The sequence below is a fragment of the Melanerpes formicivorus genome, unplaced genomic scaffold (genome assembly GCF_026170545.1).
Source record: "Melanerpes formicivorus ecotype bairdi unplaced genomic scaffold, bMelFor1.0.p_v2 SCAF_3, whole genome shotgun sequence".
Classification (NCBI taxonomy): domain Eukaryota; kingdom Metazoa; phylum Chordata; class Aves; order Piciformes; family Picidae; genus Melanerpes; species Melanerpes formicivorus.
In genome coordinates, this window is record NW_027142355.1 from 38,398,958 (window position 1) to 38,426,067 (window position 27,110).

The following is a 27,110-nucleotide window of genomic DNA, read 5'->3' on the forward strand; positions in this document are numbered from 1 at the left end:
TGAAAGCACTTGCCTCATTTCCCTTCTCTATGGCAGCTGTTGCTTAGGAATTTCATTTAAGAATGAAATGCTGCCTTGGTTGACATTAGGAATGGCTTTAGTACAACTGGCCACCAATGGTGTACACTGTACTTACCAACACAGAAGTTAATAGCTTGGACTAGAAGCGTTCTGGACTCAGAGATGATATCTGTATGGATCCTGACTGCTTTGGATAAACTTTTATCTTTGACACCTGTGCTGGGCTGAGGAAGTAGTGAGTAACATGAGAAGCTGGGAATGGAGGGAGACCAGGAACTCTGAGGAGAAAACACTTGATTTGGCTGGGAGGAGGAAGGGGTGGTGACATGGCAGCCATTACTGAGAATAATGTTGGGTTGAGTGATGGAGGAGTCACACCTAACTCAGGCTTGCTTGATTTTTTAGTGCAAGTAACACTGAAATGTTTGTGCATTGTTTGAATGCTAGCACCCAGGAGTATGGTTGTTAAGCTCAGCAACATCTAGGTCTTGGCTGACAGATGAAGACAGTGTAAATTGCTCTGCTGACTGCACTTGTACTTCACTCTCTGCTGTGACACAGGCAATGATCTGTGGTTGGGAAACTCACCACCAGGCCTAACTTTTGAAGAAAAGCAGTTTCCCAATTCCCAACATAAAGATTTTGCAAGGTGCCCATGCTGGGCGTTTTGTAGGGAGCTGGAGATGAATCAGCTGCATCTGAATCAGCCTGGAGATGAATTGTCTGGCTGGGGTGTGCTGCCCCTCACGCCTCAGCAATGTGCTGGCTCGGAGGAGCTGTGCCCGGTGTTGCAGAGCATGACTTGGGGGCATGGGAGTGCCACAGTGGGAAAAGCAGCTGTTGTCCTGGCCTGAATGAGCCACCAGGTGTAGCATCTCCCCTCACCAGACTGGGCAGAACTGTCACAGGACCTGGTGATAGATACTTGGTTGTAACATCTCACCTCTAAAATTTCATTTCTGCAACCCTCATGCTCTTTTGTTGGAGTAATTGCTTTCCAGGTAGTACCACCCTGAGAAGGCTTGGCTTCACCCACTTGGTGGTCATTTCAGAGCAAGAGGAAACAAGCATATGATAAAGCATGGTAGAGATGACTGAATTATTGCTCTTACTCTGCTGTCAGGTAACTTGACTTCTTCTACAGGTAATAAATTCACCTGCTGAGATAACAAGGTGGAATTTGATCTGCTGGACCTAAGCAGAGTTATCAGAGGACTTTTCTTTTAGTGGACCCTGTTATGAGGTGACAAGTACAGAAGGAAATAAGAGAATTGTGGGAAATGAGCTTGCTAAGTCTTCCTCCAACTGCCTAAGTACACTGGTCAGAGAAAAGTAACTTCAGCATGGCTAGACAAAGCTGTATGACAAAAGTTGAGTCATACTGTATACTGAGAGCAATTCAGCTCCAGGAAAGTTGGGGGTGAAAACTGCATGCTATCAGTGATGCCCAAGGACAGGACAAGGGGCAATGGGTGGAAGCTGAGGCACAGGAAGTTCCATGGAAACACGAGGAAAAATGTTTTCCCTGTGAGGGTGCCAGAATACTGGAACAGGCTGCCCAGGGTGGGTTGTGGAGTCTCCCTCTCTGGAGGTATTCAAGAACTACCTGGATGTGTTCCTGTGTGACCTTGTATAGGTGATCCTGCTCTGGCAGGAAGGTTGGACTTGGATGATCTTTCGAGGTCCCTTCCAGCCCCTGACAATCTCTGATTCTGTGAGCTTCTGTCGGCATGTTGGTTAAGTACAGCTGGGAAAATAAGAATATACAGGTGCTTCAAATCTGAGTGCTCTTTAGTGACACTGAGAGCAGCTGACTCAGTGAATTGTAGTGAGCTGAGGCTCTCTTGTTCAGAATAAACTCAGTGAGGTATTCCTTTGTTGGTTTTCTCCTGACAGCAGCCCTGTGGGATTCACTGTCTTTGCAGGCTGTGTGACAGCAGTGTGATTTTTCTATAGGCACTAATGTCTGGCTACTGAGGTGTTTTTTTGCTTGGTTGAAGTAATAGGTCCAGATGTATGTGCACTTGGAATGTTGTGAGCTTTTGTTTGGAAGCAGGAGAGTGCCTCCAGATCAGTTCATGCAGATTTGGGGCTTAGGTTTGTAATGGGATAGAGTTATGCTTCCCTTCTGTGATGATTGTCATCTGCTGCTCACTGTCTGTAATCCTGATGGTCAGGGATGGTGGACTGGAGTGAAAAGAGTGGTTAAAGTAAACATTTCTGTCTATTGTGTATTGCATTTTTCTTGAATGCATTTGGGGTCTATTCTTTAATATTTTAATCCTAATACTTCTTTTTATCCAGTTAATTTTTGTGTTCAGTTGGCGTAATCTGCATGCTGTTCAAATCAATTGAGGCGCGGGCTTTGGTCGTTTGGAAAATGAGTTCTAGCTGCACATTGGCAGTGTGTTGCAGAAGGAGGCTATCTCAGACTTTCTATAAAGAGGACTCTCTGTTTTGTGTGTGCTTAATTAAACTTTGCCAGAATTGCCTGGCCTCTGGTACCAATGCAGGAAGGTGGAATTTTCAATGTAGGCAATTCTAAGTACAAAATTATAACTCAGTTGAGGGAATGAGGTGACGCCCAGTGACCAATAGCGCTGTGGCAGAGCCATGCCTGAGAAGACTGGCATTACTCTGAGTGAGCATCAGTTCTTTCACTGTCCCCCTCACCACCAGCCTGATGGAGCTCCAACCTCTAGCTCATCACCAACACATGCAGCCACCCCTTTCCCATTTTTCCCCATCAGTTCCATTAACCTGAAGTCCACTCTTGTAAACACATTTGGCTCTATCAAGAGCTGTTTCAGTGTTTGGTTCTGGTTTCTCCAGTACCCTTTACAGACCTGGAACTGGTTGGAGGGCTGAGCCCAGAGAGTGGTGGTGAATGGTGCCACATCCAGCTGGCAGCCAGTCAACAGTGGCATCCCCCAGGGATCAGTGCTGGGCCCTGTGCTCTTTAACATCTTCATTGATGATCTGGATGAGGGGGGTTGAGTCAGTCATCAGCAAGTTTGCAGATGACACCAAGTTAGGAGCAGATGTTGGTCAGTTAGAGGGTAGAAAGGCTCTGCAGAGGGACCTCGACCGACTGCACAGATGGGCAGAGTCCAATGGGATGGCATTCAACAAGTCCAAGTGCTGAGTGCTGCACTTTGGCTACGGCAATCCCATGCAGAGCTACAGGCTGGGGTCAGAGTGGCTGGAGAGCTCCCAAATAGAGAAGGACCTGGGGGTGCTGATTGACAGCTGCCTAAACATGAGCCAGCAGTGTGCCCAGGTGGCCAAGAAGGCCAACAGCATCCTGGCTTGCATTAGGAATAGTGTGGCCAGCAGGAGCAGGGAAGTCATTGTGCCCCTGTACTCTGCATTGGTTAGGCTGCACCTTGAGTCCTGTGTCCAGTTCTGGGCCCCTCAGTTCAAGAAGGACATCGAAACACTTGAATGTGTCCAGAGAAGGGCAACAAGGCTGGGGAGAGGCCTTGAGCACAGCCCTGTGAGGAGAGGCTGAGGGAGCTGGGATTGTTTAGCCTGGAGAAGAGGAGGCTCAGGGGTGACCTCATTGCTCTCTACAACTACCTGAAAGGTGGTTGTAGCCAGGAAGGGGTTGGTCTCTTCTCCCAGGCAAGCAGCACCAGAACAAGAGGACACAGTCTCAAGCTGTGCCAGGGGAGGTTTAGGCTCGAGGTGAGGAGAAAGTTCTTCACCGAGCGAGTCGTTCGTCATTGGAATGTGCTGCCCAGGGAGGTGGTGGAGTCACCGTCCCTGGAGGTGTTCAAGAGGGGATTGGACGTGGCACTTGGTGCCATGGTCTAGTCATGGGGTCTGTGTTGATAGGTTGGACTCGATGATCCTCGAGGTCTCTTCCAACCTTAGTGATACTGTGACCTGAGTCCAAGGCACCAGCAGAGTGAATCTATCAGATGCTATGCTTTGGTTTTGCTTCTCATGCCCAATTCCATGGCAGTCCCCAGCACTAGAGTGATCTGCTGGGGCTGTGTCCTTTCTAACCTCACCACGTTTGTGTCAGTTTGCTGGAAAGATGTGTCACCTTGGGAGAGCAGAAACCTATAGAAAAACTCTCCCAGATGCAAACAAGCTTCTTGCTCATGCTTACTAATTTGTTTACCAAGAGCTTTTTCTCTCTGTTTGGGTTTTGTTTTCTTGGTGGTGTTTTTGTTTGTTTCTTTGGGGTGGGAAGTGTATGTGTTTGGTGGTGTTTGGTTATTGGTTGGTTTTGTGCTTTGTGTGGTGTGTTTTTTATTTGTTTGGGGGTGTGGGGTTTTGTTTTTACAATGCATGCAGGTTGTTTTCTAGCTGTCAGCCTTGTGAACTTAACCCTGTGCCATACTGAAGGCAGTAGGGTTTGGGTTTTTTCCTCATCCACAGTTATTCAAAGTATTTTTTGCCAAATTAAACCTCTTGAGGTGCACAGCACTTAATGTGAAATGGGGTGGGGGGTTTTGGTTGGTTTTTTGTTGTTGCTTTTTGAACAAAGGTTGAGGTTTGACCACAGGAAAGGTAGTGGGGGCATTTCTCTTCTAGTGTTTTCTGTTAATGATAATGGGTATTGTGGTTGACTTCAGTAATCATGGTGACAGGTCCCACAGTCTAGATGAGAGGTACCTGCTTAATCAGCAGTGGGAAAATGATAAATACGAAAACTGAGTTGTCCATTAGAGGTTCAGTATCAGGAATGTTGGGAGATTGGAGAGGAATGAACTCCACAACATGCTTGTCTCTCAGAGAGGTGGGTCTTGGCTGGTATCCATGTGAAGGGGCTTGTCTGCAGCTGGGAGACTTCCAAGTTAAAACTTGGGTTCTTGAAATTAGTCATACAGATGGCAAGTGCTCTGTCAGACCCTTATGGCCAGAAACCTGCAGACTGTTCCCTGGTCCTTCAGTATCCACTATGAAGGTTGTCTCTGTCCACTCCCACAGAGTTATTTGAAGTCAGAACTTAGGAGTACCTACATTTCCAGGCTGACTGTGGGTCATTGCTTTTGATACTTGTTTTAAGCTTGAAAACATCAATAATGTTTACTTTGATTTCAGAGGAAAAAAGTTACTACTTAGATACTATTCTCTTTTCTGTGCCTGCTTTGTTATTTGACTATTCATTGGCCCCCAACCAGAACCCTAGCTGTAAGAGCCTCTGGGGAGATGAATGTGGTGAGACTTCACCTGCAGTACTGTGTGTAGCTCTGGGGCCCCCAACACTAGAGGGACATGGACCTGCTAGACCAGGTCTGGCCAAGGGCCACAAAGATGATCAGGGGGCTGGAGAAGAGAAGGCCCTGGAGAGACCCTTGTAAGTACATTTCTATATCTGAAGGGGACCTACAAGAAGGCTGGGGAAGGACTGTTTAGAAGGGCCTGCAACAATAGGACAAGGGACAATGGTTTGAAACTGGAGCAGGGTAGGCTTAGGTTGGACATGAGGAAGAAATTCTTACAATGAGAGTAAAATACTGGAACAGTTTGCCTAGGTTTGTGGTTGAGGCCCTGGCCCTGGGGATGTTCTAGATCAGCCTGATCTAGTTGGAGGTGTCCCTGCTGACTGCAGGGTGCTTGCACAAGATGACCTTTGAGGGTCCCTTCCAACCCAGTGCAATCTGTGAGTTTGTGAATTAAGCAGCTTAGATGAAGCTTCATCTATCATTATGGCAGATGAAAAAGAAAAAAGGGGCAAGAAGCTGAATTTCCTCAGTGAGAAGAGAGACTTGAAGTTTGAAAATATTTAGTAAGATGGGTTCCAGCCACTGTAGAAGGTGCTGCACAATCTTAGAGTTTCATAGTTTCATAGTTTCATTCAGGGTTGGAAGGGACCACAAGGATCATCTAGTTCCAACCCCCCTGCCATGGGCAGGGACACCCCACACTAGATCAGGCTGGCCAGAGCCTCAGCCAGCCTGGGCTTAAAACACCTCTGGGGACAGGGCCTCGACTACCTCCCTGGACAACCCATTCCAGGGCTTCACCACTCTCATGGTGAAGATCCTCCTCCTCACACCTAGCCTGAATCTCCCCACCTCCAGCTTCATTCCATTCCCCCCAGTCCTATCACTACCTGAGATCCTGAGAAGTCCCTCCCCAGCCTTCCTGTAGGCCCCCTTCAGATACTGGAAGGCCACAATGAGGTCACCTGGGAGCCTTCTCTTCTGCAGACTGAACAGCCCCAACTCCCTCAGTCTGTCCTCATAGGAGAGGTGCTCCAGCCCTCTGATCATCCTTGTGGCCCTTCTCTGGACACCTTCCAGCACCTTCACATCCCTCTTGTAATAGGGGCTCCAGAACTGGACACAGTACTCCAGGTGGGGTCTCACCAGGGCTGAGTAGAGGGGGAGGATCACCTCCCTCGACCTGCTGGCCACACTTCTCCTGATGCAGCCCAGGATCTGATTGGCTTTGCGGGCTGCAAGTGCACACTGAGAGCTCATGTTGAGCTTTTTGTCCACCAACACCCCCAAGTCTCTCTCCTCAGGGCTACTTTCCAGCCGCTCACTGCCCAGCCTGGATTTGTGCCTGGGATTGCCTCGACCCAGATGCAGGACCCTGCACTTGCTCTTATTGAACTTCATGAGGTTGGCTTGTGCCCACCTCTCCAGCCTGTCAAGGTCCATCTGGAGTTGCTCTTGAGGAGCTAAGAGGAGAGTTGTATTTTACTGGTGTTCTTTTTTTGCCTTAGCTTACTGATCTGTGAAATAAAAGTGTGTTCTCTTGTGTCACGCAGGAAAATCAGTATCTGAGCCCAGATCAGAATTCAAGATCTCTGGTTTCCAGTTCTCCATTCAGACCACACCTTTCTTTTTATAGCTATGGGGCAAAAGTCCAGTTCAGCATGTCATTTAGTAAAATACCACATAGGAAAAGGAACACTAAGCCCCAAAGAGCTAAAACTGGATGGGTTTAAATTAGGAGACAGGAAAAAGTGCTGCAGATTCTTTCTGGCAAATGGAAATTAGCAGTTCCACACCAGATGTGCTCATCTTTGGGGTTGTTTCTGGGAAACTGAAGCGCCTGCAAAGGTGTGTGCAGGGTGGTGTCCCAGAGGCTGTGATACAGGACTGGCCACTGAAGTCAGGGAAGTCCTTTCCTGGGATAAACTCTGCTCGTGAGGATGAATTGGAACACTGTGGTTTGGCAGTTTGTCCGTACAGTGACTGTATATTCCTGTGTTCAGATGTATCCTGAACTGCTGTGTTCAGATGTATCCTGAACTGCTGTGTTCAGATGTATCCTGAACTGCTGTCTACAACTACCTGAAGGGGGGTTGTAGACAGGCAGAGGTTGGTCTCTTCTCCCAGGCAACCAGCACCAGAACTAGAGGACACAGTCTCAGGCTGTGCCAGGGGAGGTTCAGGCTGGTGGTCAGGAGGAAGTTTTACACAGAGAGAGTGATTGCCCATTGGAATGGGCTGCCTGGGGAGGTGGTGGAGTCGCCATCACTGGAGGTGTTCAGGAGGAGACTTGACAGGGTAATTGGTTGCATGGGTTAGTTGATTAGGTGGTGTTGGATGATAGGTTGGACGTGATGATCTTGAAGGTCTCTTCCAACCTGGTCTGGTCTGGTCTACTCTGCTCCTACTCTACTCTACTCTACTCTACTCTACTCTACTCTACTCTACCCTACCCTACCCTACCCTACCCTACCCTACCCTACCCTACCCTACCCTACCGTACCCTACCCTACCCTACTCTACTCTACTCTACTCTACTCTATCCTGAAAGCTTTGGGCTTCTTCAAAGCTTCTCTAAGTGAAGTCTTAAATCATTAAAGCTGAGAGCTGAAACTCTTTCATACTATATATGGCATTTGTGCTGGTGATAGAAACCGGAGCGTATTTATAACGCTAGTTTGCTGCAGGAATAGGGATGGAGAACAAATGTTTGTTTGGATAAAAGCCAGCTCCAGGGATTGTTTTTAGTGCTGCATGTAGAATCTGTAGCAAGGTCAGACAAGCAGCAGATGAAAAATCAGATAGGGCCTTCCTCATTAAAAACAACCAAAACCAAACCCACACATGAATTTGGTGCGATGTTATATAGCCAAGAGAGTTAATTGTGGTGCTTCCCGTGGTAGTCAGTGACCCTGTGTATGGCATGCCATCTGCCATAGTGGAATGCAGGGGATGCTCTTGTGTTGTCAGCAAGTTACTTTCTAGTAACTGCTTTATGGGGCTGCTAGTTTCATGTATATTCATTTGTTCAGAAATACTCATTGGTGCTCTAAGTAATGTCTCATGACAATGGCAAGTGTATACCCAACAATGCTGCATAGCACTGACATCATTTCACAGCTTGATTTGCCTTAACTGAGTTGTTTTACATACTGCTGATAAATACATGAATGAAAAGTTGGCAAAAAAAGGACACACACATCTTTGGCTGTGTTGATTTAACTGTCTCCATTCAGTCCACGTGTTCTGCTTGATTTGTCTAACATGTTCATCCCTTTGATTGCTGTGCAGCTGATTAGTGTTCATTGAGCCTCTGTGAATGACAAAGAGTGCTCACACAGAATCACACAATTGTCAGGGCTGGAAGGGACTTCTAGGATCATCTATTTCCAACCCTCCTGCCATGGGCAGGGACACCTCACACTAGATCAGGTTGCTCAGAGCCACGTCCAGCCTGGCCTTAAAAACTTCCAGGGATGAGGCTTCCACCACCTCCCTGGGCAACCTGTTCCAGTGTCTCACCACTCTCATGGGGAAGAATTTCTTCCTAACATCCAATCTGAATCTACCCATGTCTATTTTTGTTCCATTCCTCCCAGTCCTATCACTACCTGACACCCTAAAATGTCCCTCCCCAGCTTTGGAGGTCCCCATAAGATACTGGAAGGCCCCAGTAAGGTCTCCTCAGAACCTTCTCATCTCCAGACTGAATAGCCCCAACTCTCAGTCTGTCTCCATAGAGAGAGGTCCAAAAGTCATAAAAAGATCTGGATTTCAATTTGTTTTCTAAACTGCTGTCTCTGTTGCAGGATGTCCAGAAAGAGAGCGAACCTCATGTTTATCTCAGTAAAGAAGAAGTTAAAGAGAAGATACAAAGCTATAATTCATCTGTCACTGATAAACTAAAGATGACCTTGGTAAGTTATGTGTAGGATTTCTGTAACTTTTAATAAGAGCAATTGAACTGTCACTTTGTAGTGTTATTTGTGAATCATTTTATTCTCAACACCTTACATATGAAACTATTTAATGACTTTATCAGAGGCTCTTTCTTAGATTTGCAAATTAAGTCTCACAGCTGAAATATTTTCATCCTTGTAGCTCTTCTATGGATTGAAACTGTAATAGAAACAAATGACACACTGGAGGGAAGGGAGGCCATCCAGAGGGACCTTGACAGGCTGGAGAGGTGGGCACAAGCCAACCTCATGAGGTTCAACAAGAGCAAGTGCAGGGTCCTGCATCTGGATCGAGGCAATCCCAGGCACAAATCCAGGCTGGGCAGGGACTGGCTGGAAAGCAGCCCTGAGGAGAGAGACTTGGGGGTGCTGGTGGACGAGAAGCTCAACAGGCGCTCTCAGTGTGCACTTGCAGCCCGCAAAGCCAATCAGATCCTGGGCTGCATCAGGAGAAGTGTGGCCAGCAGGGCAAGGGAGGTGATTCTCCCCCTCTGCTCAGCTCTGGTGAGACCCCACCTGGAGTACTGCCTCCAGTTCTGGAACCCCTGTTACAAGAGGGATGTGGAGGTGCTGGAAGGTGTCCAGAGAAGGGCCATGAGGATGATCAGAGGGCTGGAGCACCTCTCCTATGAGGACAGACTGAAGGAGTTGGGGCTGTTCAGTCTGGAGAAGAGAAGGCTCCGAGGTGACCTAATTGTGGCCTTCCAGTCTCTGAAGGGGGCCTACAGGAAGGCTGGGGAGGGACTTCTCAGGATGTCAGGTAGTGATAGGACTAGGGGGAATGGAGTGAAGCTGGAGGTGGGGAGATTCAGGGTAGATGTGAGGAGGAGGTTCTTCCCCATGAGAGTGGTGAAGCCCTGGAATGGGTTGTCCAGGGAGGTGGTCAGGGCCCTGTCCCTGGAGGTGTTTAAGAGCAGGCTGGATGAGGCTCTGGCCAGGCTGATCTAGTGTGGGGTGTCCCTGCCCATGGCAGGGGGGTTGGAACTAGATGATCCTTGTGGTCCCTTCCAACCCTGACTGATACTATGATACTATGATATGTCAGTTGAAACACGTTTAAGGTAAACTCTCAGTTGATGTCAAGATGTAGATTTGTCAGATGAAACTCCTCAGCTGGTAAAGATGAAGATAAAAATATCTTGTTTGTTTAGATGAGTTTTTGTCAGGTATCTCTCTGGCAGAGATGCTCAACCACTGAGGCAAGTTAAAATATGCAATATTTATTGTTGTAGACGTGATTTTCAGTGTAGTCAGGCAGGTTTTCAGCATGAGGAGGCTTCCTTCCCCCTGCTCCTGTAACACAGATGGGACAGATGATGGAATGCAGATAGACTTTTTTATTCCCAAGGACTGTGGACCAGGTCTGAGACTCAGTCCAACCTACTGCAAACTATGCTGATAAAATTCACATCTATCTGCCTGGCAAGCTGTTACTCAGCTGTTGTGCTGTCCAGATTTTCTGATGCATTATGTATTCCTGTGGGTGTTTAGCATATGGAAAATGTGAAATTCTGTTGTATCTCACACCATGGAAGTATGACTGTGTGCTGAAAGGATGTTTGCTATGTGTTTGCCTGCGGGTCAGGACTTGCTGTGCCTTAAACTACATGACCTAAAGCTTTCTATCTCAGTAAGGTTTGATAAATTTTGCCATTTTGTCTTTTAGAAGCAGCTGGAATAGATAACTTGAAATATTGATTACATTGGCATTGATATTTGCCATGGGTTAGTTGTTTGGGGGGGCTGGATTGGTTGATGGGTTGGACGCGATGATCTTGAAGGTCTCTTCCAACCTGGTTTGGTTTATTCTAAATAAAGGTTTTATTCTAAATATTCTGGTTGTTTTTAAACTGAATTTGAGCATCCAAATGCCTTAGGCCTCTTCCAGGAGCATGGCTAAAATGTGGGAGACCACTTCTGTGTTTCTGCATAAAATCCTTTAAGTTGTCTTTTTCATGTCCTACTTCTAACGTGAGAACTTGCCACTAGTTTGTGGAATCCTTTGCTTGATGAGGTCCCAGTAATCCTAGAATTCAGGAGTTAGCAGATCTGCCAGAAGATCTGAATTACTGAAACAAAGTCATTCCAACAAATTGCCATATCATAGTATCAGTCAGGGTTGGAAGGGACCACAAGGATCATCTAGTTCCAACCCCCCTGCCATGGGCAGGGACACCCCACACTAGATCAGGCTGGCCAGAGCCTCATCCAGCCTGCTCTTAAACACCTCCAGGGACGGGGCCTCAACCACCTCCCTGGACAACCCATTCCAGTGGCATTTAAATGGTGTTCACTGTGACCATTTTCATCTGCTCCCTCCACTCCTCTGCCACAAGCAGCATCGTTAATTGTAACCATCCGACCCTTTCTTCCCGCTGCAGAACGCCAACGGGATTTACACTGGCTTCATCAAAGTCCAGATGGAACTATGCAGACCAATCACTGTGCAGTCTTCCCAGAGCCAGGGGAGGTGTGCTCACAGCAATAACGAAACTGCTTTCTACTTGCCGGATGGCTGCGTGAATACCCTGCACATCAGCAGCACCAACACTGTCCGTGAAGTTATCGAGGCCTTGCTCAAGAAGTTTTTTGTAGCTGACAACCCTGCCAAGTTTGCACTTTATAAACGCTGTCACAAGGAAGACCAAGGTATAAGCTACGCTTCTGTTGCGTTTTGGTAGTGAAGGGCCTTGGGGAAGGAGTTGTAGGAATGCTTGAGATAAGCAGAGAGAATACTTGAGGGAAGTATTAATCAGTTAATGCAAAAAAAGTGCAGGGTCCTGCACTTTGGCCACAAAAACCTCATCCAGTGCTACAGACTGGGGGATGAGTGGCTGGAGAGCAGCCTGGCAGAGAGGGACCTGGCAGTGCTGGGTGACCCGGCTGGACATGATACAGCAGTGTGCCCAGCTAGCACGGAAGGCCAGTGGCATCTTGGCTTGTGTCAGGAATAGTGTGGCCAGCAGGACTAGGGATGGAATTCTGCCCCTGTACTCCGCACTGGTGAGGCCTCACCTCGAGTGCGGTGTGCAGTTCTGGTCCTCTCACTTCAAGAAAGATAGTGAGGTGCTGGAGCAGGTCCAGAGGAGAGTGAAGAGACTGGTGAAGGGATGGACTGGAGGGAAAGTCTGATGAGGAGAGGCTGAGGGAGCTGGGGGTGTTTAGCCTGGAGGACACTCAGAGGGGAACCTTATCACTCTTTACAACTACTTGAAGGGAAGTTGTAGTAAGGTGGGGGTCAGGCTCTTCTGCCAGCCAATTTGTGACAAGAAGAGAGGGCATGGCCTGAAGCTGTGCCAGGGGAGGTTTAGGTTGGATGTTAGGAAGCAATTCCTCAAGGAAAGGGTAATTAGAGACTGGAATGGTCTGCCCAGGGAGGTGGTGGAGTTGCTCTCCCTGGAGATGTGTAAGGAAAGATTGGGTGTGGCACTTAGTGCCGTGGTCTGGTCGATGTGGTGATGTTAGGTCATAGGCTGGACTTGATGAGTTCAGGGGTCTGTTCCAGCACAATAGTTCTGTGGCCCTGTGAACAAAGGTGTGACACTTCACTCTGTTGTGAATATAGTGCTGCACTGTTACCATCAGTCATCTGTTCAGCCCCTCCTTAAAACTCATGCTCATACCCAGTATGTAGACTAATATGTAGACAGCATGTAGGATGGCTGCACATTCACATCTGAAATTTTCTAACACTAGCTTGTATTACTTATTCAGAGTGTTTGGAACATCATCAGTACAGGTGGTAATTGCTGTGATTTCTTTCTCCTGCAGTTTATACATGCAAGCTGTCAGACCGGGAACATCCCCTCTACCTGCGCTTGGTGGCAGGCCCCAGAACAGAGATGCTGAGTTTTGTTCTACGTGAGCATGAAACTGGAGAAGTCATGGTATGTTACACTTGTGCTGGCTTTGTGTGTGTCTTCAGCTTCGAGGATGAGTGAGCCTCTGATCTGTGCTGATGAAACAATGCACTTTCTGGAAGCAGAACTTTTTTAGTTGTTGTTATATTTACAGTGTGACTTCTGTAAACATTTCATTTGTGGTTAGCCTGACCGTTGCTACTTGCAGAGCAAAAAAAGACCAAGCAACAGTTTAAAAGAAGCATAGAATGGTCTGGGTTGGAAGGGACCTCCAGAGGTCATCTAGTCCAACCCCCTCTGCAGTCAGCAGGGGAATCCTCAAATAGATCAGGCTTTCCAGAGCCCTGTCGAGCCTCACTTTGAATATCTCCAGGGACAGGGCCCCAACCACCTCCACAGGCAACCTGTTCCAGGATTCTGCTCCCCTCGTGGTAAAGAGCCTGTTCCTAACATCCAATCTAACCCTGCTCTTCTCTAGTTTGAAGCTGTTTGTGGTGGGTGCCATACCATTGCCCCTCATCCTATCCCCACAAGCCTTTGTAAACAGTCTCTCTTCATCCTTGTAGGCTCCCTTCAGGTACTGGTTGGACTGGTACTGGTTTACAGGTTGGACTTGATGGTCCTTGAGGTCTCTTCCAACCTTGGTGATTCTGTGATTTTGTGGATGGCTGCTATTAGGTCTCCTGGCACCTCCTCTTCTCCAGGCTGAACAACCACAGCTCCCCTGGCCTCTCCCTGTAGCAGAGGTGTTCCAACCCCCTGATCATTCTTGTGCCCTCCTCTGGACCTGCTCCATCAGGTCCATGTCCTTCCTATATTGAAGGCTCCAGAGCTGGACACAGTACTCCAGATGAGGTCTCACCAGAGCAAGATCTGCTGGCAATGCATCATTTGATACAGCTCAGGATGTGATTTGCCTTCTGGGCTGTGAGCTCATGTCCAGCTTCTCATCCATCAGCACCCCCTTTTCCACAGGACTGCTTTCTATCACCTCATTCCCTAGTCTGTATTGATAGCGAGGATAGCTCTGGGCCAGGTGCAGAACCCTGCACTTGCTCTTGTTGAAGAGTAAAAGGTTTTCATATCCTTAAGATTTGCAAGGAAGGTGCCTGGAACTGTTTCTGTACGGAATTGTTTGGCGTGCCTGAGGTTTTGTTTAAAACTACTCTCTGTGTACATTACTTGTGGATTTTCTGTTCATCTCATCCACCCTTTTCTCTGTTTTTGTCTGTTTGTTGGTTTGTTTGTTTCCCAGTGGGAAGCTTTTACTATTCCTGAACTGCAAAACTTCTTACGTATACTGGACAAGGAGGAGAACGAGCAACTGCAACTCTTAAAGAAGCGTTATGCAGCTTACAGAGACAAACTTGAAGAAGCCCTTAGCGGGGTCTGGAAACCTGGTTAAAAGGGGGGGGGCCAAAAGACACTCAGGAAAAACGCACGCTACCAAATGTCAGTATAGCATGCCAAACCCAACCTACAGACAGCAGCAGAGAGTAGTTTTCTTTATTCAGAAGACTGTTTTTGTGATGCCCAGGGTACCTGAATTTTGCTATAGACTTAGTTTTGTAAGCCAGGTCACTTAACATCTTGCGCCCGTGAGTAAGGGATTCTGCATGTTTGTACATCAGTTTGCAACCCTCTGTGTGCCTAGAGAGTTTTCCAAGTTATCTTGGTGCAAGCTGTGAAACTGTAATCCATTTTCTAGGATGTTACAGAATAAGGGTTTTGTTTTTTTTTTAAATTGTTCTATTTGTTTGTTTGTTTTTCTTCTTTGCTTTAATGGTAGCTTTACAAGTAAGGATGTGCAAATTGATAGGTTAAAAGAAAAGAAGTGATTATTAAAACCTCTCGGACAAGAATTAGTTGGAGCACTATCTTTGAGATTGAAATTGATTTGCACTACCTTTCTGTTCTCAAATAGTTACTGTATAACTTGTGAGAGAAATGTTATAGGTGGAAGGCACATGAGATCTTGTGGTGTGTTCTGTGGAATTTATGGAAGACTTTATGGTAGTCTGGAGAAAGTCGAGAGAAAGTTGAAAAGAAGGTAAAAGAGTTGAGGGAGAACTCTTAACAGCTGGCAGAGGAGGACTGGTTTGAAATGGAAACGGTATTGATGCAGAGGAACGTTAAGATACTAATTTCACAGGATTAAAAAGTTTTAGGATGTTATAATATTGTGAATAAGTTTTATGGTTTAAACTGTACAAATCCACACTGGAAACGAAATCGAGATAATAGGAATAGTGGGAAGGAATGAGAGGCAAAAGCAAAGTAAGAATGGAAGTGGAGCTGCACATAGAAGTCATTATTGGAGAAGTCGGTCCCGTAAATGTGTAATGGGAGGGGGGGGGTTAAAAAGTGCAGTAAAGGAAAAACATGGCTGCTTACTTGAATTCTGAAAAGTGGACATTGTCTCAGATGAATCTGTGAGAAATGCCCATCTAGAAGTGTTTAGACATAAGCTATTTAACTACAGATGCGTTTGGTCTTTATTGTAAGTCAGATTTTTTTTTCCTCTGGCTTCGCGAGCCGTTTTTAGGCTGGATGGTTCTGAATTACCATATCTGAGAGACGAAAATAGCTTCCTCTGCTTCTTTGTTAAAGGCTCGGTCAGGCAAAGAAAGGAGACTTTCTGATTCATGTTCCCACTTGAGGAGGAAAATAACATTTATTGGCTGTGCTGGTGACTGAGCTGAGCAACTCTTGCTTTTAGTCATTCAGAAGATTTTTTCCATATGGGTTTTAAAATCCTTAATTGAAACAAAAAACCAATTGACTACCAAATTCTGCAGACTGCTGATTTACTTGATTATAAACATAGAAAGAGAAATGTAGCAAGAAAACTACTGTAAATATAACTTGCAGAGTTATGTACCTTAAAGAAAAAAAAGGAGAAGTGTGTTCAAATGAAACCAAAGAAAAGGGTGTGCAATAGAAGCATGAGGCAGATTTGAGTAATCGATGCTTTAAGTCATCATCATGCCAGAGAGGAAATGAGTTATCTGCTTGGGGAAGGGGAGGGGGGGGGAAGGAGTGCCGATGATTTCAGAAGTTGTTGGGGTGGGGTTTTTTTCCCCTCCGTTCTTAAGGTGCTCGTTTTAAATTCCCAAGGAATTGTTGAAACCGTGGTGACATCTAATGGATACTGTGTGAAACTCCAAGATGCTTCTGTTCTTCCCCCTCAGTTCGATGCAATTGTGCCTTTGTTTCCTTTCCTTAGTAAGACTTTTTTTTTGGTCAACTCTTCACAGGTTGTTTTGGTTAAGAGAACTTGCAAGCTTCATGAGACAATCATAATGTTTTAAAGTGTTAAGAGAAATTAAGAGTAGGACTAACTATAAAAGTATATATAAGGCATATCTTGTTTGTTTTCTTGATTTCACATGTAACATTATAATGCATGTGTTGAGTTAGGAACATTATCCTCAAGTGAGTCACTTTATAATGGTTCAGGGAATGCTTTTATGTTAATGTTGCCATTTGATTTTTCTCTGAATGCAGCAGCATGTCGGTGGGTATTCTGTTAACATCTACTTCATTTATCTATCTGCCCAGAGCTACGTAATCATTACATAATTGCTGTCGGTGTTGAACCATTTGTTGCTCAGATTTAAACACTGTTTGAGTTGAAAAGTGGAGTATAAAACAAAAAATATATAGATGTGAATTTTGGGGTTGTTTTATTTTTACTTGAACTAAACTATCAGTCTTTTAAGCAGGTGCATCTGCATTTACTTCAGCCAAAAACCTCAATCAGTGTTGTGTGCACTAAGAGTCTTGATTTTGGGGTGAAGGGGGTGGGGGACCAAAAATTAAAATGTCAGTTTATTTTGTGGTAGTCCTCAGTTATCTTAAGATGTTGTGTGTGGGGTTAATATTTTTCTTTTCTCCTTGGTTTTTGGTTGGTTTTGATGACTTTATTTTTACACACTGGCAATTTTAACAGTTTTAATTTAAAAGAAGTGGGTCACGCCTAGCCAGTTTTTTAATCTCTGTTTTTAAGCATCAAATTGAACTGTCAAAGCTTTTGTTGCAAATCTGTTTTAATTTCACGATGTGATGGTACCAGAATGATTAAATGAGATGGGGGTGGGCAGGGGAAGGGGGGTGGGGGGAAATGCAGGGAAACATGAAAATGTATTTGTCTTTAAAAAAAAAACAAACACTTAAACTATTTATAATTTTGACAAGCTTAGTTTTATTTTTGTAGGGAAACTTTTATTCCCCATAAAGTTATTAATGAAATGGAAGGGGAAAAAAAAACTAAAAAGAAGTGATGGTTACATTATTAAAGTTGAAGTTGGCAATACTTCGTGATGTGAAGTGTGGTGATTTCCCCCTCCCCTTTACCTTTATCTCCTGGTGTGGTCGTTTAGTACCAGACTTCCTCATAGCAATAAAGGATGCAGGGAGATGCAGCTTGCCTTGAGCATCAAATAGGTTTGCCTAGAACAACACAGCCTTTGCAATGTGAGTGTCACAGTCATACCTATTTTTGTCTCCTGCTTTTGGTAAAGAAGAATCAAGGGAAAACTACATCATCTCATCATTAGTCATTGGAATGGGCTGCCCGGGGAGGTGGTGGAGTCACCATCCCTGGAGGCGTTCAAGAGGAGATTGGACGTGGCACTTGGTGCCATGGTCTGGTCATGGGGTCTGTGTTGATAGGTTGGACTCGATGATCCTCGAGGTCTCTTCCAACCTTGGCGATACTGTGATACTGTAAAGCAATCCATTTGCCCCACAAAAACCCCAACACCACAAACACCCCAAACCCCCCGACCACCATCCCCCAAAACAATCCCCCCCAAAAAAAAAAAACCACAGAAAAACCCAAACCACAACAAAAAAAAACCCCAGCAACCACCCAAAAACAATCAACGAACAAAACCAAATCAATTAATAACATCACCAAAAAAAAAAATCAAATTAAACCAAAAATTCAAAGCAACCACCCTACCCGGAGAAAACAAACAAACAAACAAACTCCCAACCCACTGAAATTTACAGACGCACCTTGAAATCTACGGTTTATTGCCTACAATTTACCTCACGCTCCGCCCCCGCCGCTCCCCCCTGACGGTTCCCGCTCGGGCGCTGTGGAAGCGAGCATTGGTGCCGGCAGGGCTGTCCCCGCCCGGGCGCTGTTTGAGGCGAGCGTTGGTGCCGGCAGGGCTGTCCCCGCCTCGGAGGAGGGCTCGGCGCTGGGCGGGCGAATGGACGTTCTCCGAGGCGGGGAGCCCTGGCGGCGTCGACGTGTAAGCCCCTGGGCGCGGTGTGAGGGAGGAGAGGGGTGGCGACCGTCCCGCCCCCGTGAGGGCGGGCGGAGGGGCGGGAGGAGAGGCGTGGCGCGGGCGGGGCGCGGCGCGGCGGGGCGTGCGGAGAGAGCCGAGAGCGGCGGGGCCGCCATGTTTTGCCTCACGAAGATGGCGGGGAGGGTTGGAGCGGGGCTTTGCTCTCACCTCCCTTCGCCGCAGAGGGAGTGCAGCTGCGGCCTTGCAGTGGGTGCTGTCCCGCCGTGGTTGGGTGGGAGAGCCCACGGGCGAGGTGTTTCTCCCGATAAATACTTGCGGAAACGCGAGGCGAGCGCTGAGAGGAAGGTGCCCTGTGCGGGAGGCGAACCCCAGCACCTCTTCCTCCGGAAATCCCTTTTGTCTCTCGCTAAAGCTTTTTTAGCGGTTTCCTCTGTAAATGTGTATGCTTCATTTTAGGGGTATTTATTTTTGTGTTTCTCAAAAGCAGCTTAATAGTCCCCGGCTCGGTCGATAGAATTGAGCTACTTCGCTGTTGGCTTAGTTCTCCCTCGCTCTTCCCTGGGCGGCGCAGCCCTGCAGCGGAGGAGCTGATGATGCTTTGACCAGTGCCTGCAAGGCTGATTCGTGCAAAACCTCCTAGCAGCCACATGCCTACCTGTGCTCTTGGTAACACTTGTTGATAGCAAGTACTCCACCATTCAGATGGGGTCGGGTTGGCCTTTAAAGATACTAGACTGAGCAAAAATGCTCACCACGCAAGTAAGCAGGCATGTGTCCCCACATAGAGCAGGTATATGCTACTGCTCTTCTTAGCCTGGAGAAGAGGAGGCTCAGGGCAGACCTTATTGCCCTCTACAACTACCTGAAGGGGGGCTGTAGCCAGGTAGGGGCTGGTCTCTTCTCCCAGGCAATCAGCACCAGAACAAGAGGACACAGTCTCAAGCTGCACCAGGGGAGGTTTAGGCTGGGTGTTAGGAAGAAGTTGTTCATAGAAAGACTTGTTGACCATTGGAATGTGCTGCCCAGGGAGGTGATGGAGTCACCATCACTGGAGGTGTTTAGGAAGAGACTGGATGGGGCTCTTGATGCTGTTGATTAGTGTTGGATGATAGGTTGGACTTGATGATCTCAAAGGTCTTTTCCAACATGGTTAATTCTGTTCTGTTCTGTTCTGTTCTGTTCTATTCTATTCTATTCTATTCTATTCTATTCTATTCTATTCTATTCTATTCTATTCTATTCTATTCTTTCTCTATTCTTTCTTTCTCTATTCTTTCTTTTCCTATCCTATCCTATCCTATCCTATCCTATCCTATCCTATCCTATCCTATCCTATCCTATCCTATCCTATAGTATAAGTCAGAAAAAAGAAACCTTGTGGGGTTTGGCCATTTCAGGGGCTGGATCAAATGTCTTGGAGACCAGAGGAGCTGCAGTGTGGAGCTGCAGCAGGACAGCAATACTGCCTGGGGAGCTGCTGGGCCGCTCCTCTCCATGGTATGGATTGCCAGGTTGTTGCAGCCTTTGTCTTCTTTCAGTCTTAATTTTTAGCATTGAAATTTGTTAACTTTTGGAGAAAAAATTGACTAAAATGACTCTTCTTACTCCCCTCTTCACCTAAGTGTGCAACTCTTTTCTCATACTCCCAGGTGCCCTGAATGGGGTTTTCTGGCAGCAGTCTTTGCAACTTTTGCTAGCATTTAATTTTTACCATCTCCTATTGATCCAGAATCATTCATGTATGTTCCTCTGCTTCATCTTGAAGTTCAATAGCATGCTTCTGTTTGTTGGGAAATGCTTGTGCTTTCAAAACTTCTCCCATGCTTTTTATTCTGCAAGAGCATATAAAGCCTGCTACTTAAGTTCATATGCAGGAGAAATGATGTTTGTTGTTAAACTGCAAGATAAAACCCCTTTTTTAAACAGCTGAATTGAAAGCAAAACAATGATGGCCAATGCAGTACTCATACCTATGTGTAGAGAGATTATCAGTAAATCTCAGACTAATGTTAGGGAAGGGAGACCATCTGGAGGGACCTTGACAGGCTGGAGAGGTGGGGCCATGCCTACCTCGTGAGGGTCAACAGGACCAAGTGCAGGATCCTGCATCTGGGTCAGGGCAATCCCAGGCACTGATACAGGCTGGGCAGGGACTGTCTTGAAAGCAGCCCTGAAGAACAGGACTTGGGGGTATTGGTGGACAAGAAGCTCAGTTTGAACTGCCAGTGTGCACTTGCAGCTCAGAAAGCAAATTGTATCCTGGGCTGCATCAAGAGAATTGTGGCCAGCAAGTAGAGAGAGGAGATTCTAACCCTCTACACTGCTCTTGTGAGACCCCACCTGGAGTACCATGTCCAGTTGTGGAGCCTCTGTTGCAGGAAAGATACAGAGGTGCTGGAATGCGATCATCCTGGCCATGAGGATGATCAGAGGGCTGGAGCTCCTCTCCTATGAGGACAGGCTGAGAGAGTTAGGAATGTTCAGTTTGTAGAAGAGAAGGCTCTGAGGAGACCTTATTGTGGCCTTCCAGTATCTGAAAGGGGACCTACAAGAAAGCTGGTGAGGGAATTTAGAGGGTGTCAGGTAGTGTTAGGACTAGAGGAAATGGATCCAAGACACAGGAGGGGAGATTAGGATGTTAGGAAGAATTTCTTCACCATGAGGGTGGTGAGACACTGGAACAGGTTGCCCAGGGAGGTGATGGAAGCCCCATCCCTGGAAGTTTTTAAGGCCAGGCTGGCTGTGGCTCTGGGCAACTTGATGTAGTGTGAGGTGTCCATGCCCATGGCAGAGGGGTTGGAACTCCGATCATCCTTGTGGCCTTTCTCTAGACACCTCCCAGCAGGTCCATATACATCTGGTACATCTTTTTGGTCGAGTTACTAAAGGAGAAGACTTAAGAAGTTAGATCTAAGACTTTTAAATGTTGCTAAATGATTGCTCTGCAGATACTAAGATAATTGTGTGCTCTTCCATACCTTCACATTTGTAAATGGTTTGCTGGAAATACTTCAGAGCTTTTGGTTACCTGCTCCCAAGTACACAGCAGATCTCCTACTGCTAAAACACAGGCCCAAAATTGAATTAGAATAAATAAACTTTAGAATTAGAATAAACCAAACCAGGTTGGAAGAGACCTTCAAGATCATCGTGTCCAACCCATCAACCAATCCAACCCACCCAAACAGCTAACCCATGGCACCAAGCACCCCATCAAGTCTCCTTCTGAACACCTTCAATGACGGCGACTCCACCACCTCCCCAGGCAGCCCATTCCAATGGGCAATCACTCGCTCTGTATAGAGCTTCTTCCTAACATCCAGCCTAAACCTCCCCTGGCGCAGCCTGAGACTGTGTCCTCTTGTTCTGGTACTGGCTGCCTGGGAGAAGAGACCAACATCCGCCTGTCTACAACTTCCCTTCAGGTAGGTGTAGAGAGTGATAAGGTCACCCCTGAGTCTCCTCTTCTCCAGGCTGAGCAACCCCAGCTCCCTCAGTCTCTCCTCATAGGGCTTGTGTTCCAAGCCCCTCACCAACTTTGTTGCTCTTCTCTGGACTCGTTCCAGCAACTCAACCTCCTTCCTAAACTGAGGGGCCCAGAACTGGACACAGGACTCGAGGTGTGGCCTAACCAGTGCAGTGTACAGGGGCAGAATGACCTCCCTGCTCCTGCTGGCCACACTGTTCCTGATGCAGGCCAGGATGCCATTGGCCCTCTTGGCTGCCTGGGCACACTGCAGGCTCATGTTCATCCTACCATCAACCAGCACCCCCAGGTCCCTCTCTGCCTGGCTGCTCTCCAGCCACTCTGACCCTAGCCTGTAGCACTGCATGGGGTTGTTGTGGCCAATGTGCAGAACCTGGCACTTGGATGTGTTAAATCTCATGCCCTTGGACTCTGCCCATCTGTCCAGCCTGTCAAGGTCCCTCTGCAGAGCATATAAAAGTCTTACTACAGTACCATTTAAAAAAGGTATAAAAATGGGTTATTCTTTGAAAGTAACATGCAAAACATTTTTGTGGGAGTTCTAAATAGGAGTCTGGGGGGTTTTGACATAGAAGTAGTGATAAGCTTGCTTTGTGTTTTGTGTTGTTTTTTGTGTGGGTTTTTTTCTCCTGTTTCAGGGCTGCTTTGCTGTCTGAGCTCAGTCACAGAGTTCAGCACACTCTTACTTCAAAACCTGTTACTGAGCACAGAGCTAGAGAGAAAGGCAATTTGCATAGCCCTCAAACATTTTTAGAGCAGCTTGACATGCAAAAGAACTTTTCACTGTAATAGAAGACTTCCTCTTACCTATCCATGTGATCCATCTTAGTTGTCTGGCAGCTGTGAGGAGGCAGAAGGGTAGGTGCAGGAGGAAATTTACAGACAGTGGAAAGCAGAGGGCTGCAGTGGTGTCAGTAGCACATTTTGCATCTTTCCAACAGCTGTCTTACCCAGAGTGTGATCAAAGTATAGACTGTGTCAAAAGTTCAGGCCAAGGAAAGACACTGTGATCTGCTCAGGACACAGGTTTAGTGCTGTGGACTCTGGAGTCTCCTGTTTGGGAGGAATTGTTTCCCTCTTGGTGTGTAAGTGGCTAAATAGCCAGTACAAAATAAGCAACTCCCAGCCCAGAGCAGTTTGAGCCAGGCAGTTCAGACACTCTCCCTGGTGCTAGCTTTATGGTATTTTTCAGGGGAATACTGAATAGCTTGGGACATGTTTGTCTGACAGATACTGTCTTGTCTTGTGTGATACAGAAGTGAGAACTGGAACAATGTCATTTGCCATTCTGCAAGCTGAAATTGGAAGTGTTTTCAGCTGTAGCAGCAAAGGCCTAGAAGGCTCAGCCTAGTGTGTGATAGGACAAGGGCAGTGGTTTTAATTGGAGCAGGGCAGATACAGATTGGACAATGGGAAGCTCTTTACTCTGAGGTTAGTGAGACACTGAAACAGGTTGCTCAGAGAGGTTGTGGATGCCTCATCCCTCTAAGTGTTTTAAGACCAGGCTGGATGAGGATTTAAGCAGACTGGTCTAGTGGGAGGTGTCCCTGCTCATGGCAGGGGAGTTGGAACTAGATCTTTAAGACCCCTTCCAGCTCCCCCATTCTATAATTTGACACCTTGCACTGAGGCACCCATTTCTAGTAAATGTCTTCTCAAAGCTGCTTCCTTCCCACCTTCCTCATAGGTGCTGTTATAAATTGTCTTTTTAAGTCTCACTCTTTTGTCCTCCACTTCTTTCTTTGCTGCATTCAGAAAGGGTGGCATTCACAACTGGAGTTTTGCAGAGTGTATTTTAAATCTGAGGACCAATCCTGCAGACACTCTGTGTTGCTAATCTAACCTTTTTCCTGATGCTGTGTAAAATACTGCTTTGGTTCTGTTTTCCTGGAGTGTGTTGATACTGCCATGGATCTTCTCTGAGGATATTTTTAGAGACTGGATTCGGTCAGCTGAAATCTTGCAACATGAACAAGGCTGTAGTAAGTGTTGTGGGTGATGATGCCTGATTTAGGTAAATGCTGTTTTCCATATGAGGTGGCCAGGAGGGCCAATGGCATCCTGGCCTGCATTAAGAACAGTGTGGCCAGCAGGAGCAGGGAGGTCATTCTGCCCCTGTACACTGCACTGGTTATGCCACACCTCGAGTCCTGTGTCCAGTTCTGGGCCCCTCAGTTTAGGAAGGAGGTTGACTTGCTGGAAGGTGTCCAGAGAAGGGCAACAAAGTTGGTGAGGGGCTTGGAACACAAGCCCTATGAGGAGAGGCTGAGGGAGCTGGGGCTGCTTAGCCTGGAGGAGACTCAGGGGTGACCTTATTGCTCTCTACAACTACCTGAAGGGAGGTTGTAGACAGGCAGAGGTTGGTCTCTTCTCCCAGGCAGCCAGCACCAGAACAAGAGGACACAGTCTCAGGCTGTGCCAGGGGAAGTTCAGGCTGGAGGTCAGGAGGAAGTTTTACACAGAGTGATTGCCCATTGGAATGGACTGCCTGGGGAGGTGGTGGAGTCACCATCGCTGGAGGTGTTCAGGAGGAGACTTGACAGGGTGCTTGATGCCATGGGTTAGTTGATTAGGTGGTGTTGGATGATAGGTTGGACACAATGATCTTGAAGGTCTCTTCCAACCTGGTCTGGTCTGGTCTATCTATTCTATTCTATGCTATTCTATTCTATGCTATGCTATTCTATTCTATTCTATTCTATTCTATTCTATTCTATTCTATTCTATTCTATTCTATTCTATTCTATTCTATTCTATTCTATTCTATTCTATTCTAGGTAACTAGAGCACTCCTGTTGCCTTCACTTTACTACAAACAGACATGAGAGAAGTCTAGTGCAGAAGACACTTGCATTAGCTATCTGCATCTACATACAGCTTTATAGCCTAGTGCATAGCACGATAGAAAATAGCTTTACAAGTCTAAGATTTCTCTCTTTAAATACAGAATCTGGTATGTGATCAGAAATTTCAGCTGTTTCCAGCATGCCTTGGGAGGCATTGGAATGTCAGTATATTTTATGACAGCAAAGTTCAGCCTCTGCTTTCTTCCCAGGCTGAGTTGTTGCACTGAGCAGCGGCTCCAAGGTTCCCCCTTTGGATAAACAGGTGCTTTCTGTACACCAGTAATCCTAGGCAATTCTTTAGGTCTGACAGCTGATACTTTGAGAATCCATCCTGTTTGCTCGTTACATTTTTCCATAGATGTGAGTGAGCAGATGCTGGACATTTTTGTATCTGTTTAGCTATGCTCTGTCTGAATGCTCAATAAACAAAGTCAGAATCCAGGGGGCTCTTAGTGATACTGGCAGAGGAGGGTAGCTTAACTTTTATGGAGTATCTTTTAACACCCATCCCCAAGTGGCAGTGCACATTTTCAAATGGAAAGGCTAGAGTGAAAATGCAGCTCACGTGTAAAGAACATGTCTGTTGGTGGGGGGTCTGTTGGTGAGGGTTTGGAACACAAGCCCTATGAGGAGAGGCTGAGGGAGCTGGGGTTGCTTAGCCTGGAGAAGAGGAGACTCAGGGGTGACCTTATTGCTCTCTACAACTACCTGAAGGGAGGTTGTAGACAGGTGGGGGTTAGTCTCTTCTCCCAGGCAGCCAGCACCAGAACAAGAGGACACAGTCTCAGGCTGCCCCAGGGGAGGTTCAGGCTGGTGGTCAGGAGGAAGTTTTACACAGAGAGAGTGATTGCCCACTGGAATGGGCTGCCCAGGGAGGTGGTGGAGTCACCGTCACTGGAGGTGATCAGGAGGAGACTTGACAGGGTGCTTGGTGCCATGGTTTAATTGATTAGGTGGTGTTGGATGATAGGTTGGACATGATCTTGAAGGTCTCTTCCAACCTGGTTTATTCTATTCTATTCTATTTTAGTAAATAAAAGACAGAGGAATGTTTCTAGGCAGATAACCAACTTTGCAGTGTTTCCTTAAACAGTGGGTCTATGATGGGTCATGTCCATTGCACTACATCAGAGCCTGGACCAGTCAAAAAGTAGGAGGATGCTGTTTTTCCAAGGTGGGGCTTAATCACTGCTAGTGTTTCTCCTTTGATACCCTACACAGGAGTTCCTGGAGTTCCAATGTCAAAAGAGCTGAAGACTTCACCTGAGGATTTTGCCTTGTTAAAGGCTTTCAAAACAGAGGAGAAAGAAACTGCTAAGCAGGTATCCAATTAAAAAAAAAAGTCCTGAGTCCTTTAGAATCATTTAGGCTGGAAAAGACCTTTAAGATTATTGAGCCTAACCACTACCCTAACACAACTAAGTTTACTGCTGAACCATGTCCCCTAAGGCATAATGGCACACTTCTCTGGTCCTTGAGACTGACTCGCCATGGATTGCTGTTTAACTAATGAAAAACATCTGATAGATGTCCTTCTGTGCAAACCTTTTTGAAGGAGGCAAATGTACAATTTACCCAATTATTTTTCTGCCTCAAGATCAAAATGTATTTAAGAAATGGTTCACAGCTTACAAAGGAATTAGAGACTCTTCATAGTGTGTCCTGGTACCATCACCAGGAACTGAACTGCAAGGTTGCATTTTCTTTCCTTACGCCACTACTGACATGTTTTTATCCTGTTCCTTTTTGATGAATAAAGGGGTGTATTAGAAGGGGTGTGGTTGAGAAAGGTTCTCCTCCCCCTTGATTCTGCCCTGGTAAAGCTGCATCTGGAATATTGTGTCCAGTTCTGGGCCCCTGAGTTCAAGAAAGACCTCAGGGAACTGCTTGAAAGAGTCCAGCACAGAGCCACAAAATGGTGGGGTGGAACATCTGCCTTAGGAGGAGAGCCTGAGGGAGCTGGTGCTCTTTAGCTTGGAGGAGACTAAGGGGTGACCTCATTCATGTTTATAAAGTTGTAAAGGGTGAGTGCCAAGAGGATGGATCCAGGCTCTGTGGTGATGCCCAATGACAGGACAAGGGGCAGTGGGTGGAAGCTGAGGCATAGGAAGTTCCATGGAAACATGAGGAAAAATGTTTTCACTGTGAGTGTGCCAGAACACTGGAACAGGCTGCTCAGGGGGGTTGTGGAGTCTCCCTCCTGGAGCTATTCAGAACCCACCTGGATGTGTTCCTTTGTGATCCTGCTCTGGCAGGGGGGGTTGGTCTGGATGATCTTTCATGGTTCCTTCTAGCCCCTAATATCCTGTCATTCCATGTAATGGCCTTTCAGGCCAGCCTGATTTAGCCAGGTTTCCTAGATGTGGCAGTTCTGTAGGTGCTCTTCCTGTTCCAAAAGTTCCAAGTGCTAGAGGCTAGTCCCAACTGAATTACAAAGAATTCTCAAATATTACTGAACATTTTTTAGTCTTACATAAATAACTATGTGTAAACTAA

The 27,110-nt window shown here is 46.6% G+C and overlaps 1 protein-coding gene across 2 annotated transcripts in view; it reads left to right on the forward strand.

The window, feature by feature from the left end:
• Positions 1-17,335, forward strand: part of RASSF3 (Ras association domain family member 3) — a 106,254-nt gene extending 88,919 nt beyond the window's left edge. For both annotated transcript variants that reach the window (XM_068170498.1, XM_068170491.1), the window contains exons 2-5: positions 9,011-9,118; positions 11,542-11,809; positions 12,932-13,047; positions 14,276-17,335. In XM_068170498.1, coding sequence (XP_068026599.1) covers positions 9,011-9,118; positions 11,542-11,809; positions 12,932-13,047; positions 14,276-14,425 — 642 coding nt within the window. In that variant the 3' untranslated portion in view covers positions 14,426-17,335. The remainder of the gene's footprint in view (positions 1-9,010; positions 9,119-11,541; positions 11,810-12,931; positions 13,048-14,275) is intronic.
• The last annotated feature ends 9,775 nt before the right edge of the window (positions 17,336-27,110 follow it).